Source organism: Lampetra planeri, chromosome 16, assembly GCF_965212315.1.
Source record: "Lampetra planeri chromosome 16, kcLamPlan1.2.h2, whole genome shotgun sequence".
Taxonomy (NCBI): Eukaryota; Metazoa; Chordata; class Hyperoartia; order Petromyzontiformes; family Petromyzontidae; genus Lampetra; species Lampetra planeri.
The window spans coordinates 12,321,058-12,348,432 of NC_136122.1; the positions used below are offsets into that span (position 1 = coordinate 12,321,058).

The 27,375-nt window shown below is 47.8% G+C and overlaps 1 protein-coding gene across 2 annotated transcripts; it reads left to right on the forward strand.

Moving 5' to 3' along the window:
• Positions 1–428: 428 nt before the first annotated feature.
• Positions 429–26,217, forward strand: LOC144723071 (serine/threonine-protein kinase 38-like). 2 transcript variants are annotated; one of them, XM_078601627.1, is made up of 14 exons: positions 429–515; positions 9,881–10,018; positions 13,457–13,508; positions 14,793–14,915; positions 17,278–17,361; positions 18,721–18,844; positions 19,279–19,433; positions 19,998–20,106; positions 20,777–20,838; positions 21,120–21,237; positions 21,704–21,827; positions 23,101–23,196; positions 24,720–24,817; positions 25,352–26,217. In XM_078601627.1, the coding sequence occupies exons 2-14, from the start codon at positions 9,894–9,896 to the stop codon at positions 25,480–25,482; spliced, it is 1,401 nt and encodes a 466-aa protein (XP_078457753.1). In that variant the 5' UTR covers positions 429–515; positions 9,881–9,893; the 3' UTR covers positions 25,483–26,217. The 2 variants fall into 2 exon arrangements, with proteins under 2 accessions (XP_078457753.1, XP_078457752.1); XM_078601626.1 differs by lacking the exon at positions 429–515 and adding an exon at positions 518–685.
• Positions 26,218–27,375: the final 1,158 nt, after the last annotated feature.

The following is a 27,375-nucleotide window of genomic DNA, read 5'->3' on the forward strand; positions in this document are numbered from 1 at the left end:
TTCCTCACGTCCCCAACACGCGACGGTTCGGACCTTTCCAGCTCTCGTCATTGGCGACCCAAACCCACGTGTCCAAACCGCCCACCCTCGCGATTGGCTGAGGGCGTCGGCCTCGCCTAAATTCCGTCCGCCAATAGCGCGCGGCGAGGGGCGGTGTGAGCCCCGCCCCCTACCCCCGCCCCCCGCCTACCCGTCCCCCCACCCAACCGTCGCCTGTGAATGGAGGCGGCCCAACAACCTTGCAGCTCCGTGACGTCAACCGACGCGGGCCAAACGTGTTTATCGGACATCTTGGGTGAGGGAAAAGCGGGGGGAGGGGCCCCCCACAACCCTCGGCATTACCATCTAGAAAATATCCCCCCCGCCCGATCGGAGGCGCGCGTAGATGACGTCACGCGCGGGAAGGCATCAACGGGAGTGGGTAGGAGGTGACCGCTGTCCCTGACCAAGATGGCGCGAGGGTAGTCGGCGTCAACCCTCGGCGCGTTGGATCGGCTTCCCGTGGCCAGTGGAAGGTAGTCGAGGGTGTTCCGGGCGAGCGAGGCGGCGGCGGTGGTTGCGGTGGTGGCGGTGGCGGCGACAGCGCGGGCGAGGTGTTCGGGAGATCCTTTTCGTTGTCTCCCTCGCTGATTAACCGAGCGAACACGAGGAGCAAAACGTCTTTATAGACGCAGCCGCGACTGAAGTGAGGTTTTGCTCAGTGCCGCCGCCTTCACCTACACTCACTCCTTCACATCGGCCGCCTCCTGCTGCCTCTCTTCCTTCCACTCTATCTCCCCCACGTCTCTTGCCTCTTCTCCCCTGCCAGGGGGCTCTCTTTTCTTCTCTCCCACGACAGATTGTTTAATCGTAGGCGACGCACAGTGCTGCTTTTGTGTTGCCGCTTTATCGGGGGGGGAGTGGAGGTGTTGTTTATGTGCGATGGATGGACTTGCACTCACACATTGGGAGACTGTGTAATTTCCGTCACTATCCGATGACCTTAAACGTAGACGAGTAGCGACCCACGCTCGTTTGAACGTGTCACAGTGATGGCTTATTATTGTATGACGTTGTAGTGGTGGTCGCACAGTGGAATAGCTACGAGCGGACCATGAGCCTCAAAGCCGACTGGCGATCTTGCCTGTTCTCGATATAAACCTTGGCATGTTGTCATAAAATATCAAGACGAGTTGTCTCCTTTGATTTTTACGACAGTGCTGTCAATTACAGTGGACATGTGGCGCAGTGGGTAACGAAACGCGGCTAGCCGAGTAATTCCTGGCCACGGATAACATCAGTGGCTGGTGATGTTAGAACCGGTCCTGGCCTCACCCCCGCCGCCTCATTGTACCGCACAAACCATGGTCAAACAACAACAACAATTCCGACACGGCGTGGGGGGAGGCTTTATTCCATGAGTCGATTGATACAGAAGGCTGTAAATGACGAACATTGCTGTTAATAACACTGGGGTGTGAAAGCCATGAGGAGCCGGTTTGCGGAAGTTGTGCATTTTGTTTCCATATTTTACCCAGTGAATCAGCCGTGCACATTTGATATGCAACAGCAGCCCCTTTAACACTCGAGGCTCGGGTATAATAGCCACTTAATGAATGAAATGAAAACACGTATGTTTGGCGATTTGGCCCATTGTTACAGAATGAATCTGATTCAGAAAGTGGACATTCGCCAATGCGAGAATTGGGCCCTAAATGTAGTCATTACCTGCCTGTTCACGTAAGATGTGTGACAAAACCACTCACGATCCATCAAATCTCATCAGATTTCAGAAGCTAAGAAGCATAGTTGAGCCTGCGTCGTGATTGCATGGACGATCACCGCTCCCGGCCTTCAGCAAACAACACTGATGAGCGGAGTGAATGTTTCTTTCAACATGTGCTTGAGCACAGGCCCCGAGGCCTAGAATGCCAAGTTGCCTGCAACAGACAGAGCTGCTAAAATTGTATTAGAATTCGCAGGTTTAAATTGAGCAAGGTTATAAAAGAACTTGTGAAAATAGACGATGAGAGAGAATTCCAATTCCAACCAGCGCGAGGTACTAAGGACAAAGATAAATGTTTAGAATGTTACCATTGTGGTTGACGTGGTTAGATGAATTCATGAGTAAAGTTCACGGGAACAATATCAAGGGGAGTAGTGAGTGAGTGTCTGCAGTCAATCAGCGATTGCTGGTTCACTGCACCTCTGATTCGCAGGGCTATTGGCTACGTGCGGTATTGTGGAAGTTCAATCAGCGAGACTGCTTTAGGTTAATTAAATTCTCGTGAGTTGAGTGAAGTTTGAGCTGGGTGCTTCATCCCAGATATGGGTTTGGCACAGACAAGAGAGCCAAGCTTGTTCGATGCCTTCTTAGCCAGTTTAGTCAGATTAGTAATACTGTATAGCCATTCCATGACAGGTCAGATGAGATTGTTGTTCCAAGCAGATTAATCATCTTATTATATCTAAGAATATGATAGGAGGAACTGTGGAATTGACACCTTGGTGTGATATTATTTACTGGATTTCTTTCAGTGGATCATTCCTAGGATTTGTCACCCCAATCAAGAATTATTTTTGTTTACAGTACGGTATGTACTATGATACTATATCAATCTACTTTAATATAGTACGACAACAGTACCGCAAGACAAACATTGATGATGATGTTTAATGATAAAGACGACCCCAGTTTTCCCGTGGCCTGTGTGCTACACAAGTCGGTTCGGGCACGTCATTGACCAACGTTTAGCCAGAGGCAGTCACCCCACATAGGTCAGACACGCACGTTTGTGAGCGCCGCTGTGGTGTTTATTCAGGCAGGACTGGCAGGTGGAGGCTGCTGTGGGCACTATGTGGTGGCTCCAACATAAGAAGTTTGCTTTGAAGTTGACGTCGGCTGTGCTGGAAAAGTTGCCGTAGATTTAGTGCGTGAGTTGTTGGATAAATTGTCATCTTGGCACCGTTTAGGACTTGGCAATAGAGTGTATTATAAAGAGTCTAACCGCGTTCGTATCTCGAAATGCAGTACAGCAAAAGGTGGACGTTTATTTTTTGCAGATATTGGCTGTGAGTCACAGTTGGAGGTTAAAAATGAAGGCCTCATGCCCAGACGAGATACAGGGGCAGGGAGGATATTCCAGACGACGCTGTCAGCAGATGAGAATTAGCCACCGCTAACTGCTGCTGATTATACGCTCTGCCCAACACAAATGGGATGTTAAGAACGCAAAATTGATGCTAAATTATCGGTCGCATGTAGTGAGAAGCTGTCAGTTCATGCTGGGAAGCGGCTTTGTTGTTTATTTGTCTGGTTGTGGGATCAGTCTGGAGCGGTGGCGTAGCGATTAGTGCGATGCGCTATGAATATGGTGACCCGGCTTCAATTCCTGCTCACGGCAAACACCGGTGACGATCATCTGAACCGGTCCTGGGCCTCCCCGAGGTCGACTCGGGCTCAAATGAGCACCCGGTGCGGTGTGTAAACATCGTCGCGAGAGAGACAAAGGCGGCCGGGCGTGGTGTTGGCCACCCACGCCCTCGTGTGCCCCAACAGTCTGTTACGGCTACGCGGGTGATCTTTGTTTTGTGTTTGGGATCAGTCTGTAAGCTATGCAACTGGCCATAACCCTGCCCATTTTAAATATTTAATGAACTCTCATTATACAGTGTACTGTATAACGATTGCTTGGAGTTTTTTTTTCTGTTCTGCCTCTTATTTATTATTAATGATCATCGCATTAGCTCCCTTAATGGAGATCCTGAGTCTGTGTCCTGGCCTGTACTCATTTGAGGTCTTTTATAACACTATGTAACACAATTTTTGTTCCTGGGTACTAAGCGTTATTTTTTTAATTGCTTATGCCTAAAAAGTATAGAAAATTACAATTTCCCGCAAACTTTGCTTTTGTGACCAAGATTTTACGTGAAGGAATGACACAAATGCACCACGTTTTCTCATTGAAAATAGGTAAATGTCACAATGTCACTGTCCTGGTCACAAAAGCAAAGTTTGTGGGGAATAATAGCCAATTTTCCGTACTTTTGAGGAATAAGCAATTAGGAAATAACACTTACTACCCAGGAACAATATATGTTTTTTGTTACACAGTGTAATCAACCCTGTTGGGTTTCAGATAACAAGCTCGACTTCGTTTACTTATCGCGTTAGCGTGCACCAAACGCCTCCACGTTTGTTTGCACAGTTAGCCGGTGTGGCACGGAATCTTCTTTTTGCAAGGTTAAGTACCCGTTTTGTGTTCATTCACTGTTTGACCAGCGGCATTGAAGGTGCACCGTGTTTGGCGTGTTCAGTTCCCTTCGTGGCAGGTCCACAAGTTTTCCAGTGCGTTGCACTTGCTGCACGCTGACATATCTTGTTGTTGACTGTTTGCTTGGGATTCCGATGCATGGCAGTGCTGTTTATATGCCAAGGGAAATGAGACGGATCACGCTCATGGTCCGCTCCCGACCACGTTTGCAGAACGCCCCCCTCCCCTCAATCTTGTTTTGTAGGTTCATTTATCTCGGTCCATACTTGATGATATTTATTAACTTGTTTACGTTGTCACCGAATACCACTCGCGGATATTGCTGTGGGAGCGTTGGAGGCAAAAGAGAGAGCGGTTGTGAAACAGCGGGCGTATGCATACATACATCCCATCCACCCGTTCGTTTGCGCCGTGCTGTTTTGCAGTTTACGTGGTATGAGCGAAATTGGTGGGGTGCGGCTGTGTGCATTTTCAACTGGTTGGAGAAAAAAAAAATCCTCTCCACCGTGCCATGCACCCAGTCGGCAGGGGCTGTGCCCGATGATGGTTATTGTAAGCGAGCCCCTCTAATGGGTTCCATGGGCTGAAGCTGTCTGAGTGAGAGCTGCCGCGTAAGGGAGGCGGGCGGGCAAGGCAGAAAACAAAGATCGCCTTTAACACCGGCGGCCGTGCGGTCGGCTCACGTAACGGCCTGCAGCTGCGAGGGGTGCGGCCCGGCGTTGAAAGACCCCAAGTGAGCTTGGCGGTGCCAGCAGTGACCCTCCTTTTCCTTCCTCAGAAGGCGGGCGGGCGTGCGTGCGGGCCGGCCGGCTTGTGGGTGAGCGAGTTGCGCTGTCAGAACGGGAGACCCCCTTATTTGGGAAACCGCAAACCCTGTCGTCCCTTAGGTGTGTGTCAGATCACCAGTGTTGGGTCTGGTCACAGGCAGCAGGATGTTGTGTGCCATTTTAGCTCTGGCACGTGGCTTAAAATAGTCATCATGACATCCATCTTCATGAATACTTTGTATTCACGTGTACTGCTCCTTTGTCAACCCACTGCTGGATGAGGATTTTCCTACACATTTCACGCCGTGGGGGTTATTTGAGTACCTGCTTCACTATGCCTTCCGAAATGGATCAGTGAAGACGAGGAGCATGAATGTGTGAACATACATGTATCCCCACCGCCTATAACAACAACCTGTTACGCGTGGGTGTCGCTCATTCATGCAAGCGCTCTTCAGCGCAACTCTGTTTAGCTTCAGAAATCTGTTGAGATTTGACATATGCCAGGAATTTGGTCATAGCCCAAACTATGGCATATGCCTTAAATATCAATTCTCATGTCCACCTTTACACGTACTTTGCGTACAGTAAATACAATTATAGCTGTTTGCCTTGGAGGGCCGCCACTCAGTTGAAAGACTTACTTTGAGAAGGGTCCTACTTTGAGATGTGTTGGCCAGTTCCTCTTTTGAGTATTTTGCAATGTAGACGATAGATTCCGTTTGGGCCTTCATCCCTGCCAGGGTCATAAAGTTAGTACTGCTTTGTGGGAAAGTCAACTGTGATCATCCGATGGATTGATTCACCCCCATCATAGGAATGATGAATTCCCACCGGTGGCTCAGGGCTGTTAACGTGAACTGACCATCACCCCACACTCAGTTGAGTGGGAAACTACTTTTACAGTACTTATTTTGATAGACCATGGATTTAGTACTGTGACATCATCATCAGACATCAATTCAATGCGAGATTAATGCTCTTTAGGCTGTTGCCATCTCTTATGGTCCTGTGGTGCAACGACCCACCAAGCACCTGCACACTAAATGATAATATCATTGCTCCATCTCCTTGGGTCGACTTCCTTCCCTTGGCTGAAACTCTGTTGTTGTACTCGACCATCGGCCATCTTCCTCGTGACGTTTCCTGCCCGAGCCCACTTAATTTTCTTTAAAAAACTATTATGATGTCTTAATGGCATGCGTTTTTTAATCCATCTGCCACTCTTGCATTCGAAGAATGCTCTCCTCCACACTTCTTTGCACACGTTTCAACTTTTGTTTCATTTTCGTTATCAATTAAATTTGCTTCTACCCTCATGTCCTACCCAGGTCCAAATACTTTTCTTGACTGTCACACTTAGGTGGTGTGCACATGCGTCCTTTGTCCTTAAACTGAACACAGCTCCAATGACTACTTCATCTCGTTCAAAACCTCTCCACAAGAAAAAATATAGAGGCTTGTTTGTCCTCGCGGCATTATCGCTGGTCAATATCGCTCGAAATAGAACGCGTGGGGTGTTTACAAGGTGGTTGCGGCTGCGGCAGTGGTGTGAATTCCTGCTGTTGTTTTTGGGACGTGTTGTTTCTGTTGTCGTGTCGCAATTTATCTTTTCTGTTCGCTCTTATGTAAGCAGTGCACTGGTAACTGTCAAGTAAGACGCCAAAGGGCAGTGCTGGTGTTGCTGGTGTTGACGAGGCATTCATTGTATCACAGCCCTGCGAAACATTTCTCGGACATGAACACCTCGGTCACATGAAATTTCTCACCTTCGAAAGAGAATATTGTACAATTATGCAGATCCCCTGCACTTGTGGGGGTAATGACGGAGCCATTCTGCCTAATGACTAGCTTTGTATAGTCAGTAAAACTCTGCATACAGTACTAGTTATCACTTTGGTATGTAGTGTACGAGACTGCGTAGTGTATCATAAGTGTAAATAATGTACACACTTTTGTCAATCTACTGCTGGATACAGACCTGTGTTGGACATTGGAGTTGTTTGACCATCTTTCACCAACCCATGATCAGCATGGTTTGGTGAAAGATTGGATTTTGCCCAGAACTGGTTCAGGCCTCACTCGCCACTGATGTTAGTTGTGGTTAGTGAAGTGCGTTAATCACAGCACCACAGCTCCACCTTGGCTGTGTAATATTGTGCTTTATTGAAAGAGCATATACGCATAGACTTGGCATGAAGCGTGGATGCAAGCCACTGATCAAGTGCAGTGATTATGTATGTATTGGCAATTATGCTCTTTGTGGAGCTGGGCATAACAAGAGTAGACCAGCTCGAACCACGCAACCCTCACTAATTGTGAAGAATATACTTAAATTATCACCTTTATTTCCGCAGACCTCGGAGATTTGGAATTTATCTCAAGTATTCACATTGGTGTCTCTTTACCGCGTGCTGAAATTTCAGCCATTTACTGGAGATACTTGTAAAAAAATATATATAATCTACGAGTTGGTGTCCATTTCATGCGCTCCATAGCCAGTTTCTGGACCGCCATAGGCCCCACAGACCTCCCGCCCGCTAATTGAAGCTGAGAATTCCAAGCGCATATTTGTGGGCGTTCGGAGTCGTTTACGGAGTAAGTCGCGCCCGCCTGCCTTCTGCCCTCCCGTGAGTTTGTGCGAGACCGCTTTTTTCGGCCCTGACAAGATTTCTATCTCACGCAGACGGTGTTCTCATGGCCCCAGCCATCATAAGGCACTGTACATGCTTGGCCTGCGACGATGCACTGATTCATCGCCCGAAATCGATTATTGCCCGCAAGGGTACATTCACCATGATGTGCGTATTGCGAGTCGACTGTTAGCAATGGTATTGAAATTATCAGAGTTTGTTACGTTTAGGCTATGGAGTGAATGAAGCAGGCAGACAATAGAAATGAGACTGGTTGGACAAACAAGGCAGGACAAGACGTACAGAACAAATGAGACGGTAGAAAGAGACAGACTGAACAAGTTAGATGAACAGTACAAAGGATATACAGTTTAAATGAGACGTATAGTATAAAAGAGATTGTGCAAATGAAGAAGAATGAGACAGTACAAACAAGACCGACCATGCAAACAAGACAATCCAAGTGAGACAATGTGAATGAAGAGACAGACGGAACACAAGCATTACTAACAAGACAAACAGTAGATGCAAGACATAAGCCAGAACAGGGCAATCGAGGCAGCAGATAAAGGTCAATATTATAAGAATAGTAACCTTTTCTTGAACAGAATTATGATCCCAAATCATGACAGTTAATCAAATTGCGAGTCCAGGGGGGTAGGAGAGCGAGTCATTACATCCTGAGTGGAGCGATGAGATCATCACATGTGCAGGAACTAGATGGATTAGTAATCACCGGACCGTGAGAGTTGCCAGTGGCTTGAGAAGGCCTCCATCCAGCAGTTGATAGATCATGGCAGGTAACGATGCGTGGGTGAGCACGGTCCCCCCCCGGCGTCTTGTGAGCGGTGGTGCTGCAATTTTCTTCATCCACATGGGGTTAGGACAAGGAGCAGGGGTGGGTCACCGACACGGAAACCTTGCGGGCCGAGAGCCCCCCCCCCGCGCCTGCCCTGCGATCAATCATTCGGGCTGAGCGGTAGTGGTAGCGGAAATGTCGCTGCCTTGTTCACGCCCGCGTCCTTGCTCCGGTTTGCTTGGTTCTGCTGTTGGCGTGGGCTGTTGTGGGTTCGTCTGAGCGGAGCGCGCACGGATGTGGCAACAACGCAAGTCTGACCGCAGTCAAGGTTCCCGTAGCAGTGTGGGAAAGAGACAGTGGGAGCGGGAGTGTACGCATTGTTAATAAATAGAGGAATAAAAAGGGCAATTGCATCATCATGGTTATCATCTTCATCAGTCCTTGTCTATCCACTGCTGGATAAGGCCCCAAAAGCTCTCATTCTTTTTCGGTCCTGCGACACCACTATCGTTTTACTCCTGCAGATGAAATTGTCTCATTGCTCCATGCACATGCATAAACCTATAAGTTCCCATATATTTATATAGCTACATACTTATATACAAACACATGCATATACAGATATTATCTTTTTGCTCTTTGGTTCTTTCGGTAAAGTCACGTAGAAAGAACATAAATGTAATAATAGAGTACGACGTTTCGATTGCAACACAAGCAGTCGTCATCAGGTAGAACTAAATTTGAGAGAGACAAAACACAGACATGGAGACACACTGACAAGACACACAAGCAGAGAGAGACAACACAGAGACATACAACAGCTGCCATTCTACCACCACCAGTCTTGATCATAAGCCATATTCCACATCAATACCCATACTTATATCTCAAAGAGACAGGACGTAATGAATTCATAATATCTTATGGTGGGTGGTATAGTTTGTTAAACAAACAACCGGCTGACCTTGAAATAATACTTGTTAAATATTTTGTGTGTACGTATGGTACTGCAGAAGGGCCGTTTGTTTTCGCGAGACACAGTAGTCTGCTGTGCAGAATTTTTGAATGTAAGGGTGAGTCACTTGCATACCACAGCGAAAGTGGCGTGGCCAAAGCCACAGCCCATTTTGCGTCGCGCTTGCTGCTCACTGACCAGGTTTTCTCTAAGCACAATTCCCTCCAGCCGCCCCGTGCGGTCGCTCAGTGTCGCAGCCTATTCGAGGTGTCCAGAGGCGCTTCCGTATTTTTTCCTACGGTGATCGCTGTTGCCCACCACGCAGCTCCCGCAGCTCATTGACAACCCGTGTGTGCGTGTCTGTTCGCTGTTATCCAACCAAGCCCCGTTTGGCAGGTTTTTTGTTGTTGTTTTCTCACGTTCTTTCGCCGCTGTTCCCGTTTGTGCACGCGTGCCTGTGTGCGGGAACTCAGGCGGCGGGTTGCTATGGCGATGACGGGCGCGAGCATCCCGATGAGCGTGCACACGCAGGACAAGGTGACGCGCACCAAGGTGACGCTGGAGAACTACTACTGCAACCTGCAGGCCCAGCACGAGGAGCGAGAGACGCGGTGAGTCCGCGGGAAGCATCTGCGTGCCCGACAGCAACTGGTTCCCAACTGGTGGTCGGTTTCGGGTTGTAACCCATGTTCAAAGCGCAGTGAGTCCTCGTTTAGCGTGATAGATGCATTCCTGAAAAGTGCCGCGTTTAGCGAAAAACACGTTGGTCGAAAACTTTTTCCCCAAAAATAATACGGCGATAAAATTTGGCGAGATACGATGGACGCACACACAGTAAGGTGGCGGGACAAGTAATTGAGGGTAAGCCGCCGTGTTACTGTGAATCATTCTGAGTAATGTATCGTACCACTCGGCTGCGCAAGAAAGTAGCTTGTCATTGACCACTCAGAAACTGCATTATAACAGTCGCGTTCCGCATCATAACAGCGCGCGTTCTGTGCGGTAACGGACATGTTCCACATTGTGCGTAAAGTGTTCCCAAAAGGAATATCCGCGTTATAGAAAAACACGTTTTGTGAACACGCTTAAAGCTTGGACTTAGCGTACACAGAGCGGGGCATGGATACTGCCCTGGCCCAGAGAAAACTGGGTAGTTTGAAATAAAAGCTGATGAATGATCCAAATTCGATTGATGCATGAACAGAAAGAAAATAAATTAAATAATAGAGTACGACGTTTCGATTGCAACACAAGCAACCGTCATCAGGTAGAACTAAATTTGAGAAAGAGACAAAACGCAGACACAGACACACAGACAGACACACAAGCAGAGAGAGACAACACAGACACACAGAGAGACACACAACACAGACACACAAGAGAGAGACACACAACAATGCCTCTGTCGAAACAGAGGCATTAGGTCTCTGTGTGTCTATGTTGTATGTTTCTCTCTGTGTGTCTCTCTCTGTCTCTCTGTCTGTGTGTCTCCGTGTCTGCGTTTTGTCTTTCTCAACTTTAGTTCTGCCTGATGACGGTTGCTTGTGTTGCAATCGAAACGTCGTACTCTATTATTTAATTTTTTTTCTTTCTACGTGACTTTACCGAAAGAACCAAGGAGTAATTCCTGCAGTCACGAAAGCTTCAAATCATGCTATCGCAATGGTTGCGTTTGAATGAAGAACAGTGGGAAACGTGTGGAAAAGGTTCTCCATGGTTGAGTGGAGTTTGGGGAAACCCTGCCTTATACAGTATGGCAAACTCTGAGGCGGGTTTGACTTTCTAAGTCTCGTCAGGAGGGTGTGGCCCCCCTTCAACACAAACAAATGCTTCTGGAAAACATTAGCGCAAGAAGGGACATTTTTGCCAACGCACATAAACATTATTTTCTTAAACTTTTTTGGGGGGAAGTTAAGCAGACTCGTGTGCTTATTTATACATTATTTTAATACCTACAATCCATTCAGATGGGCATGGCAATGTGTTGTACAGTTGCACACTTGCAAAGTGTACAGTCACCATCATTCCACGATCTTTTCACTGCGAGAGAAAGGCCCTCTCAAGTCGTTGCCATCTCTCGGGGTCCTGGGATGTAACAATTCATTTAGCACTTGCACACCAGGTGCCAGGTCACCCCTTGCAAAGGAGGTGTAATGTTGTTGAATGTGGGATGTAACAATTCATTTAGCACTTGCACACCAGGTGCCAGGTCACCCCTTGCAAAGGAGGTGTAATGTTGTTGATTGAACAGGACAAATCAACGACGATACGGGCCGAGTTCATCACTCCGTCTCCACGGTGGATAATCTCTTGCACGCGTCCCAATCCTCGTGGTCATCAGCCTCCACCGTCATTCCTTCCAGCGACGTGTCCTGTGCCCAGGCCCATTAACTTTTATTCACAGTCAGTGTGATTATTCTTTGGGTCTTTCGGTAAAGTCACGTAGAACAATTTTTTTTACAAAAAACTACGACGTTTCGATCGCAACACAAGCAATCGTCATCAGAAGGAAAAAAGAGGGGAATGCTGCTGAGGCAGGCTGTTTTGTGTGATGCCGATAACTTAACGATGTTCACTAACAACGTGTATGTGTGTTCTCTAATCCATGTCTTCTGCTTCTTCTTCCTCCTGTCTCTTAAGTGTAATTTCGAGTATGCACCTCCATATTTCTGCGTGCACTTTTACACACCTCGGTATTTTTTTGTCTCCGCATCTTGTAAATCGTCTGCACGCTTATTACGCAGTAGGTATCATCTGCACACATTGTACCAGACCTACCAAACATGCACACACACATACAATGGCTGTCACTCATAGCTGCTCACTTCCAGCGCTGCGCATCAACCATCCGCCGCTACACGAAAGCCTCCCCCACGCTTTGTTGGCAATCGGTGTTATTTGAGCATGCTTTACCGCGCTGGTCACTGCAAGTTGGTAGAGGTGGGATGGGAGGTCTCACGAATGCTTCAGATATCGTGCACCACCGATGTTGTCCATGGTCAGGACTCAAACTGAGGTTAATGGGTTCATGGTGAAGTGGCAAACCACAGTCCCTGGCATCACCTCTCTTTTAGCAAGCCAATCATTTAATTAAGCCGTGACCTTTACACCAGAACAAGGTGAACACCTTTTGACTCTTTCGCAAGGCAGACCCAGGGAACTGTACACTGCAGGAAGTTGGGCTCGGGGGAAATGAAACGGCCACATGCAAAACTGTTGATTTAATATGTTAATTATTGTCGTTATATGGCCCATTGCAATCCACAGAGAGTTGTTATAATTTGAACTGACATCGCATCTCATTTAAGAGTTTTTCTGCCTCGTTACGTGACGTTTTATAGTGTTTCGCGTTGCTGCACTGATTTTTATTATGCACGTGTGTTTGGTTTCATGACCCAGGGTCTCCCTTTAAAATAAATGTGTGGTCTCTGTGCTTTCACGTGGTGATAAATAAATGAATGAAGACTATACACACACATCTCAAGATGATTTTTTAACATCAAATAGTAAATAGGATTCTTTTTTACAGCCCTTTGTCAATCCGCTGCTGGATTAAGGCCTCCCCATACTGCATCGGTTATGGGTGTTTGACCATACTTCACCACGCTGGTCAGTATGGATCGCTCAAGGGTAATGGTGCCCAGATCTGATTCGGGTGTCACTTGGCACAGATAGTAGTCGTGGCCGGGAATCGCATTTAGGTCACTGGGTTTATATCTCGGTGCGCTAACAATTGCGCCGCCACTCCACCCCGGTTAATTATCTGCCAAAATTCCGTATAAATCCGTCATGCAGTGAATGTTTTTCATCACTAAATATTCCAGCGCATTTTTATTTAACAGACATAAATAAACCTTCGTGCTCAAAGTTAGTTGCATTTGGGAAAGGAAGCTGGGAACATCTGTGTGGAAAAAATAAAGTCAAAGGAAAAAAAAGCATTCTAAATTTAGCCACACGTATAAATCTACGGTCGTCACCGTGCGTGCTCGCTGCTGCTTGTGCCATTTCTGCAATTTAACTTGTTTCGTTTTGTATGTTAACGAATTTAGGCAGAAAAACCTCGAGCGGGTTATGGACGAAGAGGGCTTGACAGATGACGAGGTGAGTGCTTATTATTTTTATTCTTATTATTTTGCCGATCGGTTTGGTCCCCCTCTAGTTAAGGGCACCCGCGTAATGGAAACCCTTCTTCCTGGCTGCCACAAAAAAGCATCTGTCGTTTATAGCGCACATTATTGCCTGAAGCCTGCACTTTACGTACACTTTACACACAGGTACAGCCCTTTGTATGTATGTTGAACTTCTTTCGCACTGTACGTAGTCATTTCACTGCTGTGTGAGGGCCGCCCTACTCCGGGCGGGTCGTGGGGGTCGTTTGGCTATATTTGACGCTTATTGTGGGTTTGAAGGCGGGGAGAATGGATATTACGATGTACCGAACACAAATTGCGCACCTTCACCCTGTCGCATCCTCAGCCGAAGCAGCTGCTTTATCCCACAAGCGGCATTCTCGCCGCATGGCTGTTGCGTACACGCTTGTTTCCGCTTGCCTGACGTTGCCTAAGGCCTCATTGACACCCGGCGCCCGGAGCTGACCCAGCTGTTACCGAGGTGCGCAGGATGATCGCGGCGCGCATCGCCGCCTGACCCCCCCCACCCTCCCACTGTGCGCACGATCAGGAAGGGAGGGGAGTCCCACTAGGCACGTTCCTAAGTTACGAGCCGTGTTGTCAAAAACAGCGAGCGGTGGCGAGAGGCGTGACGCGGCGGCCTGTGCCGTGTTTTATATAGAATCGGTCATCAACGTGAAGGTCAAGAGGTCGTCGTGGCAGGTGCTGTGTTCATGCCACTGCACCTCGCCACTACTTCCTTCTGCCAGATTCTGCAGATGATTGCCACACTCTCGACATCAGACCTTCGAGGTCATGCATGCCGCAATCGGAGCGTGCTTCCTTCCATGCCCAGTAGCCCTCTATACTCTTTAGACACTCCCCCAAAAATGTTTTAAGATGTAGCCACATTGAGACGGTTTCTAACACCACGTTACAATGTATTTAATTTATTATCCTTTTTACGCCTCAACGTTGGTGGCCGTGCAGTTTCCCTGGGCTGTTAAGGCGACGGTTGGGATGTTTAAATTTTATTCTGCTAAGAAATAGAAAAGGCAGGCGTGCACAATTGATGCGCCATGCGTAACGTAAAAGCTGCATGCGGTTATGTTCCTTAACTCGATGAGCCTTTGGTATTGTGGCCAGGAGGAAGTTGTTTCTTCAGCTTGTATTAGCACGGTTGGCTACGTACGCTCAGAAAGAAGTTCAATGTACACACACATTGTATGAGTGTCGGTTCTCAATCCACCCTCCGTATCGGTGTGCCGGGATGCAGAAGGACACAAAACGCAAGCACCACGCACGCAAGGAGACGGAGTTCCTGCGGCTCAAGCGTACGAGGCTCGGCCTCGAAGACTTCGAGTCCCTCAAGGTCATAGGGCGCGGAGCCTTCGGCGAGGTGAGGGGGGGGGCTGTCACAGGGGGTTGCATGCCAGGTGTCAGAATCAGGGTGTTGTTTAATCTTTTAATCATCATCATCCACTGCTGGACAGATTTGCGCCACCCCTCATGATCCTGCGATGTAAAATCCACCTAACCCCTGCACACAAACTGATTTTTAGCACACTCATGAATGAATTATTAAAAGCAAAACCAAATAATAATTCATAATAAAGTTTTTTGCGTAAATATAAATGTGTCGTAACCCTCCACCACCCGACACAGCCAATAAGGTTTGTCACGTAAACAATGCACCAATCAGTTACGTGACAAACCTTACTGGTTGTGTCGGGTGGTGAAGGGTTGCGACACATTTATACTTATGCGATATAACACAAAAACCTTTATTATGAATAATATTGGTCGCGAAAGCCGACGTTTTCAAACTAAATCTTTAAGTAATTTTACTCAAAGGAACCTCAGCAGATATGTTGAACATTCTTCGTATAATTTATTCACAACATTCTGATCATGTGCATCACAGTGGACGCTGACTTTCCACCAGCCGCTACCTTGAATGCAAAGCTCTGCTTTGCTCGTCATTTCTGCCGTAGTCGTCACATTGTCTGCCGCTATGACGCCACCACACCGGGCTGATGACGTCCTATGGAGAGGGACTGCACCCACCAAAAAGCTTTGAGGCGTGTGCCACCGTGGCCGGAACATGCCAACAACTCACAGCGGTCCACCACGGTGGACTCGATGCATGGGAGGATTGATTGTTGTCTGATTAATATAGGTTTTAGATGAGTGAGAATAAGTTTTCCCCTTTTTTCTGGCAACAAACAGGTGTTAAGATGTTAGAACACCCAACTGAAACCTTTTACAAGGAATCATGTCTGCATTCATCGCAATACTTGTGGTCAGAATGCAAACAAAAAACATACTCTGATAATATATGCATTGTCTTTTGGCGTCCTTTAGTCTAACATCGTTTTGAGACTAGGCTCAAAAAAAAGCTGTCTGGTGTGGACTAATCAGTTTCAATACACACGATGGGGCATTTTCACCTTTGTGTATTGTCGGGGGCTGCCAGTCAGAGGCCCCACTAAAGTCTACAAGGGGCCACCAGTGGCCTGCGGGCCTTACAATGAAGAACACTGTTTTAGACAGTGCCACCTGTAACTGCAGAGCAAAACGAAACAATGGTGCACAGAGTATAGTCATAGGTTTTTACCCTTTTAAACTGGTACAAAACTGACACCTTTATTCAAGGCATCATGTTTGCAATAACCACAACACAAGTAGTCAAAAAAGCAAACAAAAAGAAGCAACTCTGATAATGATAATAATATGCACTGTCCTTGAAGTTGATTGGTCCACACCCGAGACGGCTTTCTTTAGAGCCTAGTCCCCATTGGTGTTGGACCAGATGACACCAGAAGGCGTACAACTCAAACACAGTGCAATATCAGAGTATTGAGAGCTCGGGGTAAGCATTTACACTATGAGATCTCTTTTACCGGTGGCAAAATATAGTCGTAGGTTTTTACCCTTTTAAACTGGTGCACAGAGTCAACTGCTGCCCACCAAGAAGAGTTGCAGCAAAGCTGTTCACCAGCTGGCAGCCACCTGTGTGACGTGGCTAAAGAACCGAGCACAAATCGGGTGCTTATCTCGCTAGCGTACCATAGGAAAGGGGAATAAGAATTGATTTGAGTTTCCTGTAACGATTGCTCGGGGTGGGTTGGCTGTTTTGAATTGCTGTTAATTTTACACGGAACTGATGAACTGCTGCCATCTTAAAAAAAAAAATTATATTTCACCTGGATAATCCCTTGAGATGGAACATCTTCTTTGTAAGGGTGTCCACAGCAGACACGTAATGACGCACGTGCAATTATTTTAATCTACAAAGTATACAGTTGAGATTTGTACAAATTTAAATACATTTATACAGTGTCCTTAACAGGTTGCTTAGTGTTAAAGTGAACAGCTCACGGGGTTCAATGGTCGTTTGGGATTGACTCAGCCCACTGTCCCGCCTGTCGACTAATTGAGTTAAAATCTGTAGGGAAGTTAACAGAGGTTGTCCTATGTATAGACTCACCTCTGCCATATGAATGTGGAATTTCCACCACTGGCTTAAGGGATGTGAAAAGGAGATGAACACTGCCTCAATGATCATTTAAGCAGAAAATTTTAGACTTTTTAAAAATACAGAAACAAGATAGCCAAGGCAGCACTGATGAATATCGTACCGCAATCGGGCACAATAATAAATGGTGCATGTCGCCGGTGACCAGCCCTTTCTCGGGATAAGACTTGGCTCCGGCAAACTGAGACCGCCCTCCTCCTCCTCGTGTGTCGTCACTGCATAGGTGCGGCTGGTCCAGAAGAAGGACACGGGCCACATCTACGCAATGAAGGTGCTGCGCAAGGCCGACATGCTGGAGAAGGAGCAGGTGAGCTGCGCGCCGGCGGATCTTGACCCCCGTGGCCCCACCTGGGAGAAGTCGGCGGCATGGGCGCGCAACTAGGGCTGTCGTCGTTGATAAGACGTTGGACGTTGCGTTGGAAGAGAGTGGTTTAACCCTCCATGGCAGAAGCCGCCGTTTAATCAGGCACCAGCCCTGGGGAGTTGGCAGTGCTTAAATGTGCCAAGTCATGTATTTCGTATCGTGCTTGTGAGGTTGCTAGAAGTTGGTTTTTCTTTTGGTACAAAGCTCATTCTACGGCCGCCCTGTTATGTAGTCTTGCAGTGATGTGTTGATTTGTCGATTGAAATCGATTTCTACACTCACGATACGTGCAGCATATTGTTCGTGTGAAAATCTATAATTTAGCATTCATGCAAGGTCACATTGAGGCTGATGGATTGTACAAAACTGTACAAAGTAAACAGAAAAAAATGAAACACTATAAAAGTGATAGAGTTAATGAGATAATATTGTTTGGGATTTAAAAGAAAATTAAATCCCAACCCCGAATCGTGACCATTCTGTGAACCACTGGCAGGTTGAATGATGACACGTTTCATGTGTATATCTCCAGCGCTCGATCCATTGGCCCAATCGATCGGGTGCTAGGTTTTGTTATTTAGAGCCAGCCACAAACGTTGAGACCACAAGTCTCTTTTGCAACGGAGACCTATGGTGAAAGACATACCAAAACAAGAAGTAGCTAAAAACATGTGATCAGGACAAAATGCCATGATAAGGCCAGGCATGGTATGCAACTCTCTGCAATTATGAATCTCTACAAGTACATTTATATTGGTTCACGTGAAGCTTATATGATATTATCTTCATTTGTATCCTAGTATGAGCCCAACGGGGTGGAGCGGTTGTGCAGCGATTAGCGCACTGCGCAAGGAATCCGGTGACCTTGGTTTGAGCCCAAACACGGCTAACAATACATCAGGGGCGAGTGATATCTGAAACGGGCATCGTTACCCACCTCCCATTCACCAATCCGCACAGACCAGCGTGGTGAAGTGTGGTCAAACAACCCCCACAACCGACATAGTGTTGTTTGCACCTCCTATTAGCACGGTTCAACATACAGACCTACATACGGTGTCAGGAGGCCTTCAGCAGTGGCTTGACAGGGGGATGTTTTTTGTTTGAAGCACAACCAAATTGCAACACATTACAGCGTGTTCATAAAACAATGCAGCAATTATTTATTACAGTTGAAGAATTTGACAATATGTAGAATTGGATTATTCCGGAGAGATAATGACTTTGAACACTTGACACATGGGACACACACACACACACTTGCAAAGTCGTGCTTTGTTGCGAATCGTGCGACATCTGCAGGTGGCTCACATCCGAGCAGAGCGGGACATCCTGGTGGAAGCAGACAACCTGTGGGTGGTGAAGATGTTCTACAGCTTCCAGGATCCCAAAAACCTCTACCTCATCATGGAGTTTCTCCCGGGCGGTGAGTGTGCGGCAGGGTCAGGGGAAGGGTCTCTACAGCTTATTCGGTTTCCTGTTGGAAGTCAAGTGTGAGACAAGACCAAGGGTGGTTTCTGTACTCCTTCGTGGAGCTTCTGCTGGGAGGTAAAGGTGGAACAGGCTGTCTGGAAGGGTCTATGCCTGTAGGGGACTTTTTGCGGGGAGGTAAGCATGGGACAGGCCAAGAGAAAGGACTGTATACCATCGTGAAATGTTTCCCAAGCTCCACTTCTTGCGACCCTTCTTGATTTAAATACAAATGAATTTGGCGTAACATGCTGTGCCACCCTGCTGTCAGCTACGACCTCATCGACTCTTCGCCCTGGCTCTGTTCTGGACACTGCCGGGGGTTTAGGCTAGAGCAGATCAGGGGGAGGTTTTGCACCCCTGGCTCCAACGTGTGGCCTCTGCGCGCAGGCGACATGATGACGCTGCTAATGAAGAAGGACACGCTGACGGAGGAGGAGACGCAGTTCTACATCGCCGAGTCGATACTGGCCATCGACTCGATCCACCAGCTGGGCTTCATCCACCGTGACATCAAGCCCGACAACCTGCTGCTCGACAGCAAGGTACGTCCGCCTGCCGTGTGCTACCCTGCCGGTCGCAGGCCATCTGGTATGGCCACGAACAGGGACTGCTTCTATCAGGGACAGCCTGTGTGAGAGGCAGCTATCAGCTATGCCTGCCCCCACTGGAAGATGTCAGAGACAGATCCTATCTGAGTTCCAGTGTGATAGAGTGTACATAAACACCTGAGATCAGAGATGGCGTCTTTCATGAGACACCAAAAATCAGAAATATGATGATGCTGCTGATTAAGAGTAAGTATAAGTAACAGCTGCTATCAAAGAGATACTATCAGGGGCAGCTGCTATCTCAGGCAGCTTCCACAAGACACAGCTACTATGATGGACATTTGCTTTCAGGGGAAGCTTCTGCAAGTTTGATTGGTAGAATTTTTTTACCAGGTGAGAACCCAGTGAGACTTCAACTGGCAGCTTTTATAAATGACACCTCATCTTGCGTAGAACAGCTGCTGGTTAGGACAGCTACTCTTAAGGAGCAGCTATTGTTAGGCACATACTGTGTACCACCTGATCTCCGCTGAGAGATGATGTCGCTTCTTCCCCCAGGGCCACGTGAAGCTGTCGGACTTTGGGTTATGCACAGGCCTCAAGAAGGCTCACCGCACCGAGTTTTACCGGGACCTCACGCAGGCACAGCCCAGCGACTTCAGTACCTGTACGGAACACCAACCTATCAACCCACACAGCCACTAACCCATATTTCCATGTGCCCACTTGCCTATGTCCCCAATTGTGCCTGCTAGCCCACCATCCACACACCCACCTGCCCACATTTCCACATGCTCACTTGCTTATGTGCCCAATTGTGCCTGCTCGTCTACATTTCCACATGGCCATTTGCCCGGTTGGCTACGTACCGTGCAAAAGAAGTTCAATATCTATACATGCATGTGCCTGCTAGCCCATATGGCTATGAGGAGCAAGAGCCCACCAGCCCACATGCCTGTCTTCCAACTTCCCCTTGTGCTTACTTAACTTGTGTGACCATTCACCAACACCAGCACACGTTTGCAGTGAATGGTACACTGGGATCTACGAATTCACTGGCCAGGAGCAGGCCTTAAAGTATGTGGGGGTAATGCACTCTACGGCAAATATAATGCAACTAAGGCAAATGTTTTAATACAGCTTTGGTGGAAGAACTAAGTGTAGATTTTAGTTGATAGTTTTAACTGCCGGCATGTTACTCCCAGCCCTGGTGAGTCGCATTGTGCAAGCTCCCGAAGCCTCAGGGGTGGGGACCTGTGCAGCTGCAGGATTTGTTGCTGGGGGTGCCCCCCTTGACTTGGGCGTGTGTCCGTCCTGCTGTGTTTGTATTCCCACAGCTTCCAAGCCCATGAACTCAAAGAGAAAAGCGGAAACTTGGAAGAAAAACCGGCGGCAGCTGGTGAGCCAGAGAACTAAAACGTTTTTATGAATTCATTATTGGAGAAAATTGTTAACTTAAATGAACCCACGACATTTTTTTAGGATATGACCCACGCTGGCGTCGTTAAAACAATTCAGTTTTTACCTTTGATAGTTTTTTTATTATGTCATCTCTCAACCGGTGGCCACTAAGTAAACTTAATTATTATTTTTCAATTCACCACTCAATCACTGGAAAATGTATGATTGGTTATTGATTCTCATATTCTTCATCTCTGTGGCCATGTGTCACACGCCCAGGCTTACTCTACGGTGGGCACGCCAGACTACATCGCCCCGGAAGTGTTCCTGCAGACAGGATACAACAAGCTGTGCGATTGGTGGTCACTTGGGGTCATCATGTTTGAGATGCTCATCGGTGAGTCAGCGAAACGACCACCATTTCCACAGCAACCGCCACCACTATCACCGTCGCCTTCACGTCTACTACCAGCATCATCGCCACCACCACCAACTTCTACATGAACATCATTACCACTACCTCCACCATCTCCTGCACTGCCACCACCACCATCGCCTTCACAGCCATAAATATCACTTCCATCATGACCACCACCAACATTATCACCACTACCACCTTCACTACCACCTTCACTACCACTACCATCACCATGATCATCACCTTCACTACCGACCACCACGACCACCTTTACTGCCACCACAGCCACCACCACCATCATAGCCACCCACCACCAACTCCTTCACTGCCACACCACCACGTCATATGCCGTGGCCAGTCTTCATAGGTGCTTTCGTACAGTACTTGCCCCAACAGTCTGTAAAAGGCTATACGTGGGATCTTGTCTGTCTGTGCGTGTGTGCAGGGTACCCTCCGTTTTGCTCTGAGTCGCCCCAGGAGACGTATCGCAAGGTGATGCACTGGAGAGAGACGCTGGTGTTTCCGCCTGAAGTGCCTATATCCGAGAAGTCTAGAGACCTCATCCTCAGGTGCCTCCTCCATCCGCAAACACAGCAACCCCTCACTTACCATCGCATCTCCCGTGTGCCATTCCATTTCCCACGTGTGCCGTTACAGTTTTTAATCTAATTCAATAACGTGGGTCTTGTATTTCGATGCAGCAGTTAAAAGCGAGGTGCCCAGGAGATGGAAGAGCAAATATTTGATTCTTTAAACTACAGTAAAACCTTGGATTGCGAGTAATTTGGTCTGCGAGTGTTTTGCAAGGCGAGCAAAAATTTAAAATAAATATTAATTTGATAAACGAGCGAGGTCTTGCAATACGAGTAGTACGTATACGCTTTGTCTGCCGAGCGTCACGTGATCACAACTGATATACGAGTCATTTGGATTACAAACATGTTTCCGGAACGAATTATGCTCGCAATCCAAGGTTTTACTGTATCTGGATAGAGCTTTAAATGGTACTCCCTCGTATGTGTGGTGGTTTTTCTCCGGGTGCTCCGGTTTCCTTCCACGTGAAGTCAAACTCTCATTCATGGAATTGGCCAAACATGCCAATGCAGCACCCTCCTGATATAAAAAAAAAAACTCCGACATTCAGTAAGGTTTTCGTAGGTGAAGGGTATTTTCATTAAAGACAACACGTTAATTTCATTGGTTCTATTAAAAGTAGATTTTTAATAAGTTGAACTTGTGTTTAACATCAGAGTTTTTCACACATTGCAACGTCTCAACTCGCACACGCAAAGTTGGCAGCTATGCTGGAGCTGCGCTGTATCGTCATGTCATTTGGTGTTTCACTGCGGCCTGCGTGTTGGGAGTAAGTTATCTGTGCAACCAGCCCTACCTAACACTTGATGTAAGTGATGAGAAATTCATCCGATGTAAGCTGAAAGCAAATTAATCGTAGAAATACTGCCGCACGGAAAGGTGATGTCTCGAGGGCAAAAGGTGCTGTCGTGATAACAAGATCGGACCTCCGATAGTGCAGTGCATGTCACATGACATGACCACACTGCCTTGTTTTAGGCTACCAATTCAAATAATCAATATTGTTCAAGGCCACAATTTTGTATACCAGTTTCATCCGTATTAAGAATCATCGGTACAGTATAGCCATCATTTGCTGTCTCTAAATCACCTTTTGGTACAGATGATTACCGTTAAGTCACGTTTTGTGGGCTTGGGTGCAATCCAGATCATAACAGCAGCACAAGTCTTTTGCGGAGGCTGGTGTTTTTCTCCTGAGACGCCATTACCTTGGTTTTCGTTTCCCTTTTTCGTTCACCGCGTTTCCAGGTTTTGCTGCGAGGCAGAGAACAGGGTCGGGGCGAACGGGGTGGAGGAGATAAAGACGCATGCCTTCTTCGAGGGCGTGGACTGGGAGCACATGAGGTCAGCAGCTGAAGCCTGTGTGGCTTTTTGTACAATTGCAAATACAACGTGGATTCATAGAGCATCCACATACGACCGCATCTGGGGATGCTGGGCAGAAAACGGTGGGCGTATTTATTTTGTCGAGAGAGGTGGTCAGTAATAAGGTCTGTACGAGTCTGTGGGTCTCTACGCAAGTCTGTGGGTTTGTATGTGGGTCTATGAGTTACTATATCACCTGTGTAACTTCCTCTAATCTTCCACCATTGGTGACTAGCTTAGGCTGTACACCTGTGGAAAAACAGCTTCATAGCTCATCGGGTTCTTCCAGCTTAAAATGTCCGTCCGTTTAAGTCTGATACTAAACAATGTGGATATATCGAACGTCTTAATTCCACCGCATCTGGAGACTCTATGCAAAGGGTGGGCATGTTTATATTACAGAGCAATATAGGCATTGAGCAGTTCCCACTGCTCATGAACCGAAACCTCCTTCCATGCGTTTGTCCCACTCACGTGGGGTTCGCTGTCCTTGCCAACCTTCTCCACGCTGCCCTGTCCTGCGCCATCTCTCTTTCCGCTCCTTGGGCCACCGTGTCCGATCGCACCACATCGCGCCCCCCACCTCTTCTGCCTTCCTCTTGATCTTTTTCCTTCTACTTGCATCACTTGCACCTTCTGACCCACATAATTTTCCTGTTGTCACTCAACATGACCGAAACCACACCAGCCTTTTCTCTCCCATCTACTCTGTGATTTCATGAACCGAAACCAATTCCTTCTAAATAATGTGGCTATACACTTACAAGTTTCCCATCGTCCAGCCAAAATAGAGAGCGGTCGTACAGGTGTGGTGATGCACACCTCCGATCAAACATCTTAACAGCAATGGTTGGTGTACCACGTAGGTTCGTGAGAATCCTACAAGGTGGCCACGGGATGATAGTACAGCAAGTGGGTTTGTGAACATGTGTTTAGGTGGACCTTTTCAGTGTTATCTTCTCGTGTGTGCATTGTGGGTCTTCTCCAGGTTCTGTGGATTCCTGCCACCTACAAAATACGAATTAAAATGCATATTTATATGCATCACAATACAGGACCCTCTTAAAAAGAATGAGACAGTGAGGTTTTTGTGGATAAGTAAATGATGTTCATTTGATTTCAGTAACAAGGCAATGGTGAGCCAGTGGCTGCATGTGTGCATGAGTTGTTGGTCGTGGCTTTTGCTGCACTCCCCACAATGCAGCCCCAGAGTAGCACACCCAAGCACTATCCAGGCTGAATCCTACTTAGCTTCCGAGATCTGGTGAGATCTGTCACATTCCGGGTGATTTAGTCAATGGAATTATCATTATTATTGGTCATACCGACACATTGGAAATAATGAATTTCACACCCCTTTTAATTTCTGCAATAAGTGCAAATCTAAGTCATTTTGTACTGGCAGTTTCTAGTCACAGCTCTCCTGTCGTCGCCACTCTCCCTTCTCACCCTTGTGTCTCATCCCCCCCCCTCCACCTGCCTCTCTGTACCACCTCCACCAGGGAGCGACCAGCAGCCATTCCCATCGAGATCAAGAGCATCGACGACACCTCCAACTTTGACGAGTTCCCCGAGTCGGACCTGCTGCAGACCACCGGAGGTACCGCGGCCTTTTTTTTTGTATCCGATGTTAAGACGGTGGCCAGGTGACTCAGGCCGTCTGAGTAACTGCCCTTGGGTTTTCTAATTCGGTTTTTCCACCGCCCGTGGCTCAAGTTGGCGACGTTTGGGGGGCGTTGCTGTGGCCTGGTGGTGGCGCTGCGTTCGTCGCCCGTTGCAGAGATTCGCGGTTCCAATCCAGCGGCCTCCCTGGTTATTACCGCGGGTGGAATAATCTTAATAATATGCTAAATAAAAAGAATACCTGCAAATCACTCGGTTAGGATTATACGGTGCCCTTATAATGGCTTGCCATATTACGGCACTATTCACAGTATTATTATTATTATTATTACTAAAGAGCAACATTGCTCCCTACCATGAAACTTTAAACGTAGCCCCGTGATATAAAAATGTCGTGAATACCAAAATGTACTTTATAATTGATTTAAGTATTATTATTATTATCATCATCACGACTGACTGTTGCTCTTCATCCCTGCCCTGCCCCCCGTCCTGCGAACGTCTGGCGCAGGAAACGAGCAGACGACGGATGCGGAGAGCAAGTACAAGGACTGGGTGTTTATCAACTACACGTACAAGCGCTTCGAGGGGCTCACGCAGCGCGGGCCCATCCCCTCCTCTATGAAGCAGCACAAAGTGTGACGCCCTCCCCGGCTCTCGTGCACACAACGGACCGAGATCAAGATCCCCCGCGTAACTTACACAGGTTTTTGGGGACAAGTGCTGTGTTAGCGAGCACCTAATGAAGGCCGGCACGATGTACGAGTTGGGGTGTGGTGGTGGTGGTGTCAGAACCACGCCCGGCTGCCTTAATCTCCCTCGTGGTGATGTTTTACGCACTGCACCAAGTAGTCATTTAACAACCTAGGGGGTAGGTGTCGAACCGAGTTCAGATATTCAACACTGATGTTAGCCGTGGCCAGTAATCAAACTCGGGTTGCCGTGTTCGTAGCTCTGCGATAATCACTCCGCCACTACCCAGCGTGGTGTTGACCACACCACCCTCTCGTGCGCCATGCCGGCCTTCGTAGATGCTCTTCAACAGCACTTCCCCCAACAGCCTGTGTCTTATCTGGCAGATCTTTGTGATTCGCTCTCGCGTACGCACGCACATGCACGCACAAACGCACGCCCGCCCCTACGGAGACTCCTCCGCTGGCCCCCCGTTCGCCGCCACACTTTCACTCGTGTAAAGAAGAGATGAGATGAAAAGCGACGAGGTTGCAGATGAACGCTCTGCTGAGAAGGGAGGAGGACGGACGTGTGTGCCTACGTTGCGCGGTAGCTGGGCTACGGAGATTATTTTTTTGATTTGGTTTAAGTGCGTGTGTATGTGCGTGCATGTGCTCGGATGGTCCTCCGCTGCGTATCACAAAACAGAAGGAAAAGAATGCTAAATCAACGATAACTAATTCCCCCCCCCCCCCCCGCACTTTTCATGATGGAAATTTAAAGTGCTCGAGGGGTATTTGGATGACGCCGGTTGCTGCTGATGGCGACCCTTTGAGAGTCTGAAATCCGTTATGCTGCTGCCGCTACTGCTGCTGTTACGTCATAATCATGCGAACCAGGTTACCCACAATGTTACATAAGACGAGGGGAAACAAACTTGCACCGCTCGCCTCTAAATGACTTGCATTGGCAAACGCTGGCCTCCCGTGAAGTTTTCGAGGAACGGGAGGATTGCCAAAACGCTTCTCGCTGGCTTTAAAGTCTGTGCGATGCTCTGTCGTGCGATGAACCGAGCCACGAGATCGCTCCGGGGGGATCGGAGCAAGTGAGTCGGCAAGCCGTTTCACTTTCAGACAATTCCTGTGTGTGCAGACGAATTACCGACCAGGAGTTTTGTTTTTAGGAAGGGGCACTATTTGTCACTGTCGTTTTCCAAGCGAGTCCTGTTCCACTGATTATTTGGCTGACATTTAAAGTCTGCGCTGCCCTCATCCCCGACAAAGTACATCTATGACGAATCAGCGATTGATACGTTATTATCTATGTATTCTCTTTTCTTTAACGAGAACGGTGTAAGACTTTTGTGCTGTTATGCTGAAATGTGTACCAAAGCATTTGTAGACGTGCCCCCCCACCCCCCATGTCTCCTCTAATGAGAGTTAGGTTGATCCCCTGTGCCATGAAGGGAACGCCAGATGAATTTCCAGAACCATATTTTAAAGGGTGTAATGTATCCCAAGCAGCTGTTAGCAGGGCTTCCGTGAGGGGGGAACGTTCCACCGAGTGGCGTTGCCCTATCAATCGGAGCAGCGTGGGAGCCAAGGGGTCGTAGGAATCCCTGGCGGTGAGGGTGGACGATTCTTCGGAAGGGAGTGCGTCTCGCCTGCTTCGAGCGTAACGCATGGGTGGGGGAACCTTTCCCTTACCGACGGCCGGATAGAACCTTCAAACGCCTTTGGCGGGCAGCCACACGTGAACACACGACCTTGGCATTATACAATAGCAGCGCAAAAAAGCAACGTGGCGTTCCCCGAGTATAATGAGGCCCATGCAATTGACAGAAGTCGCAGTGTTGCCAGATTG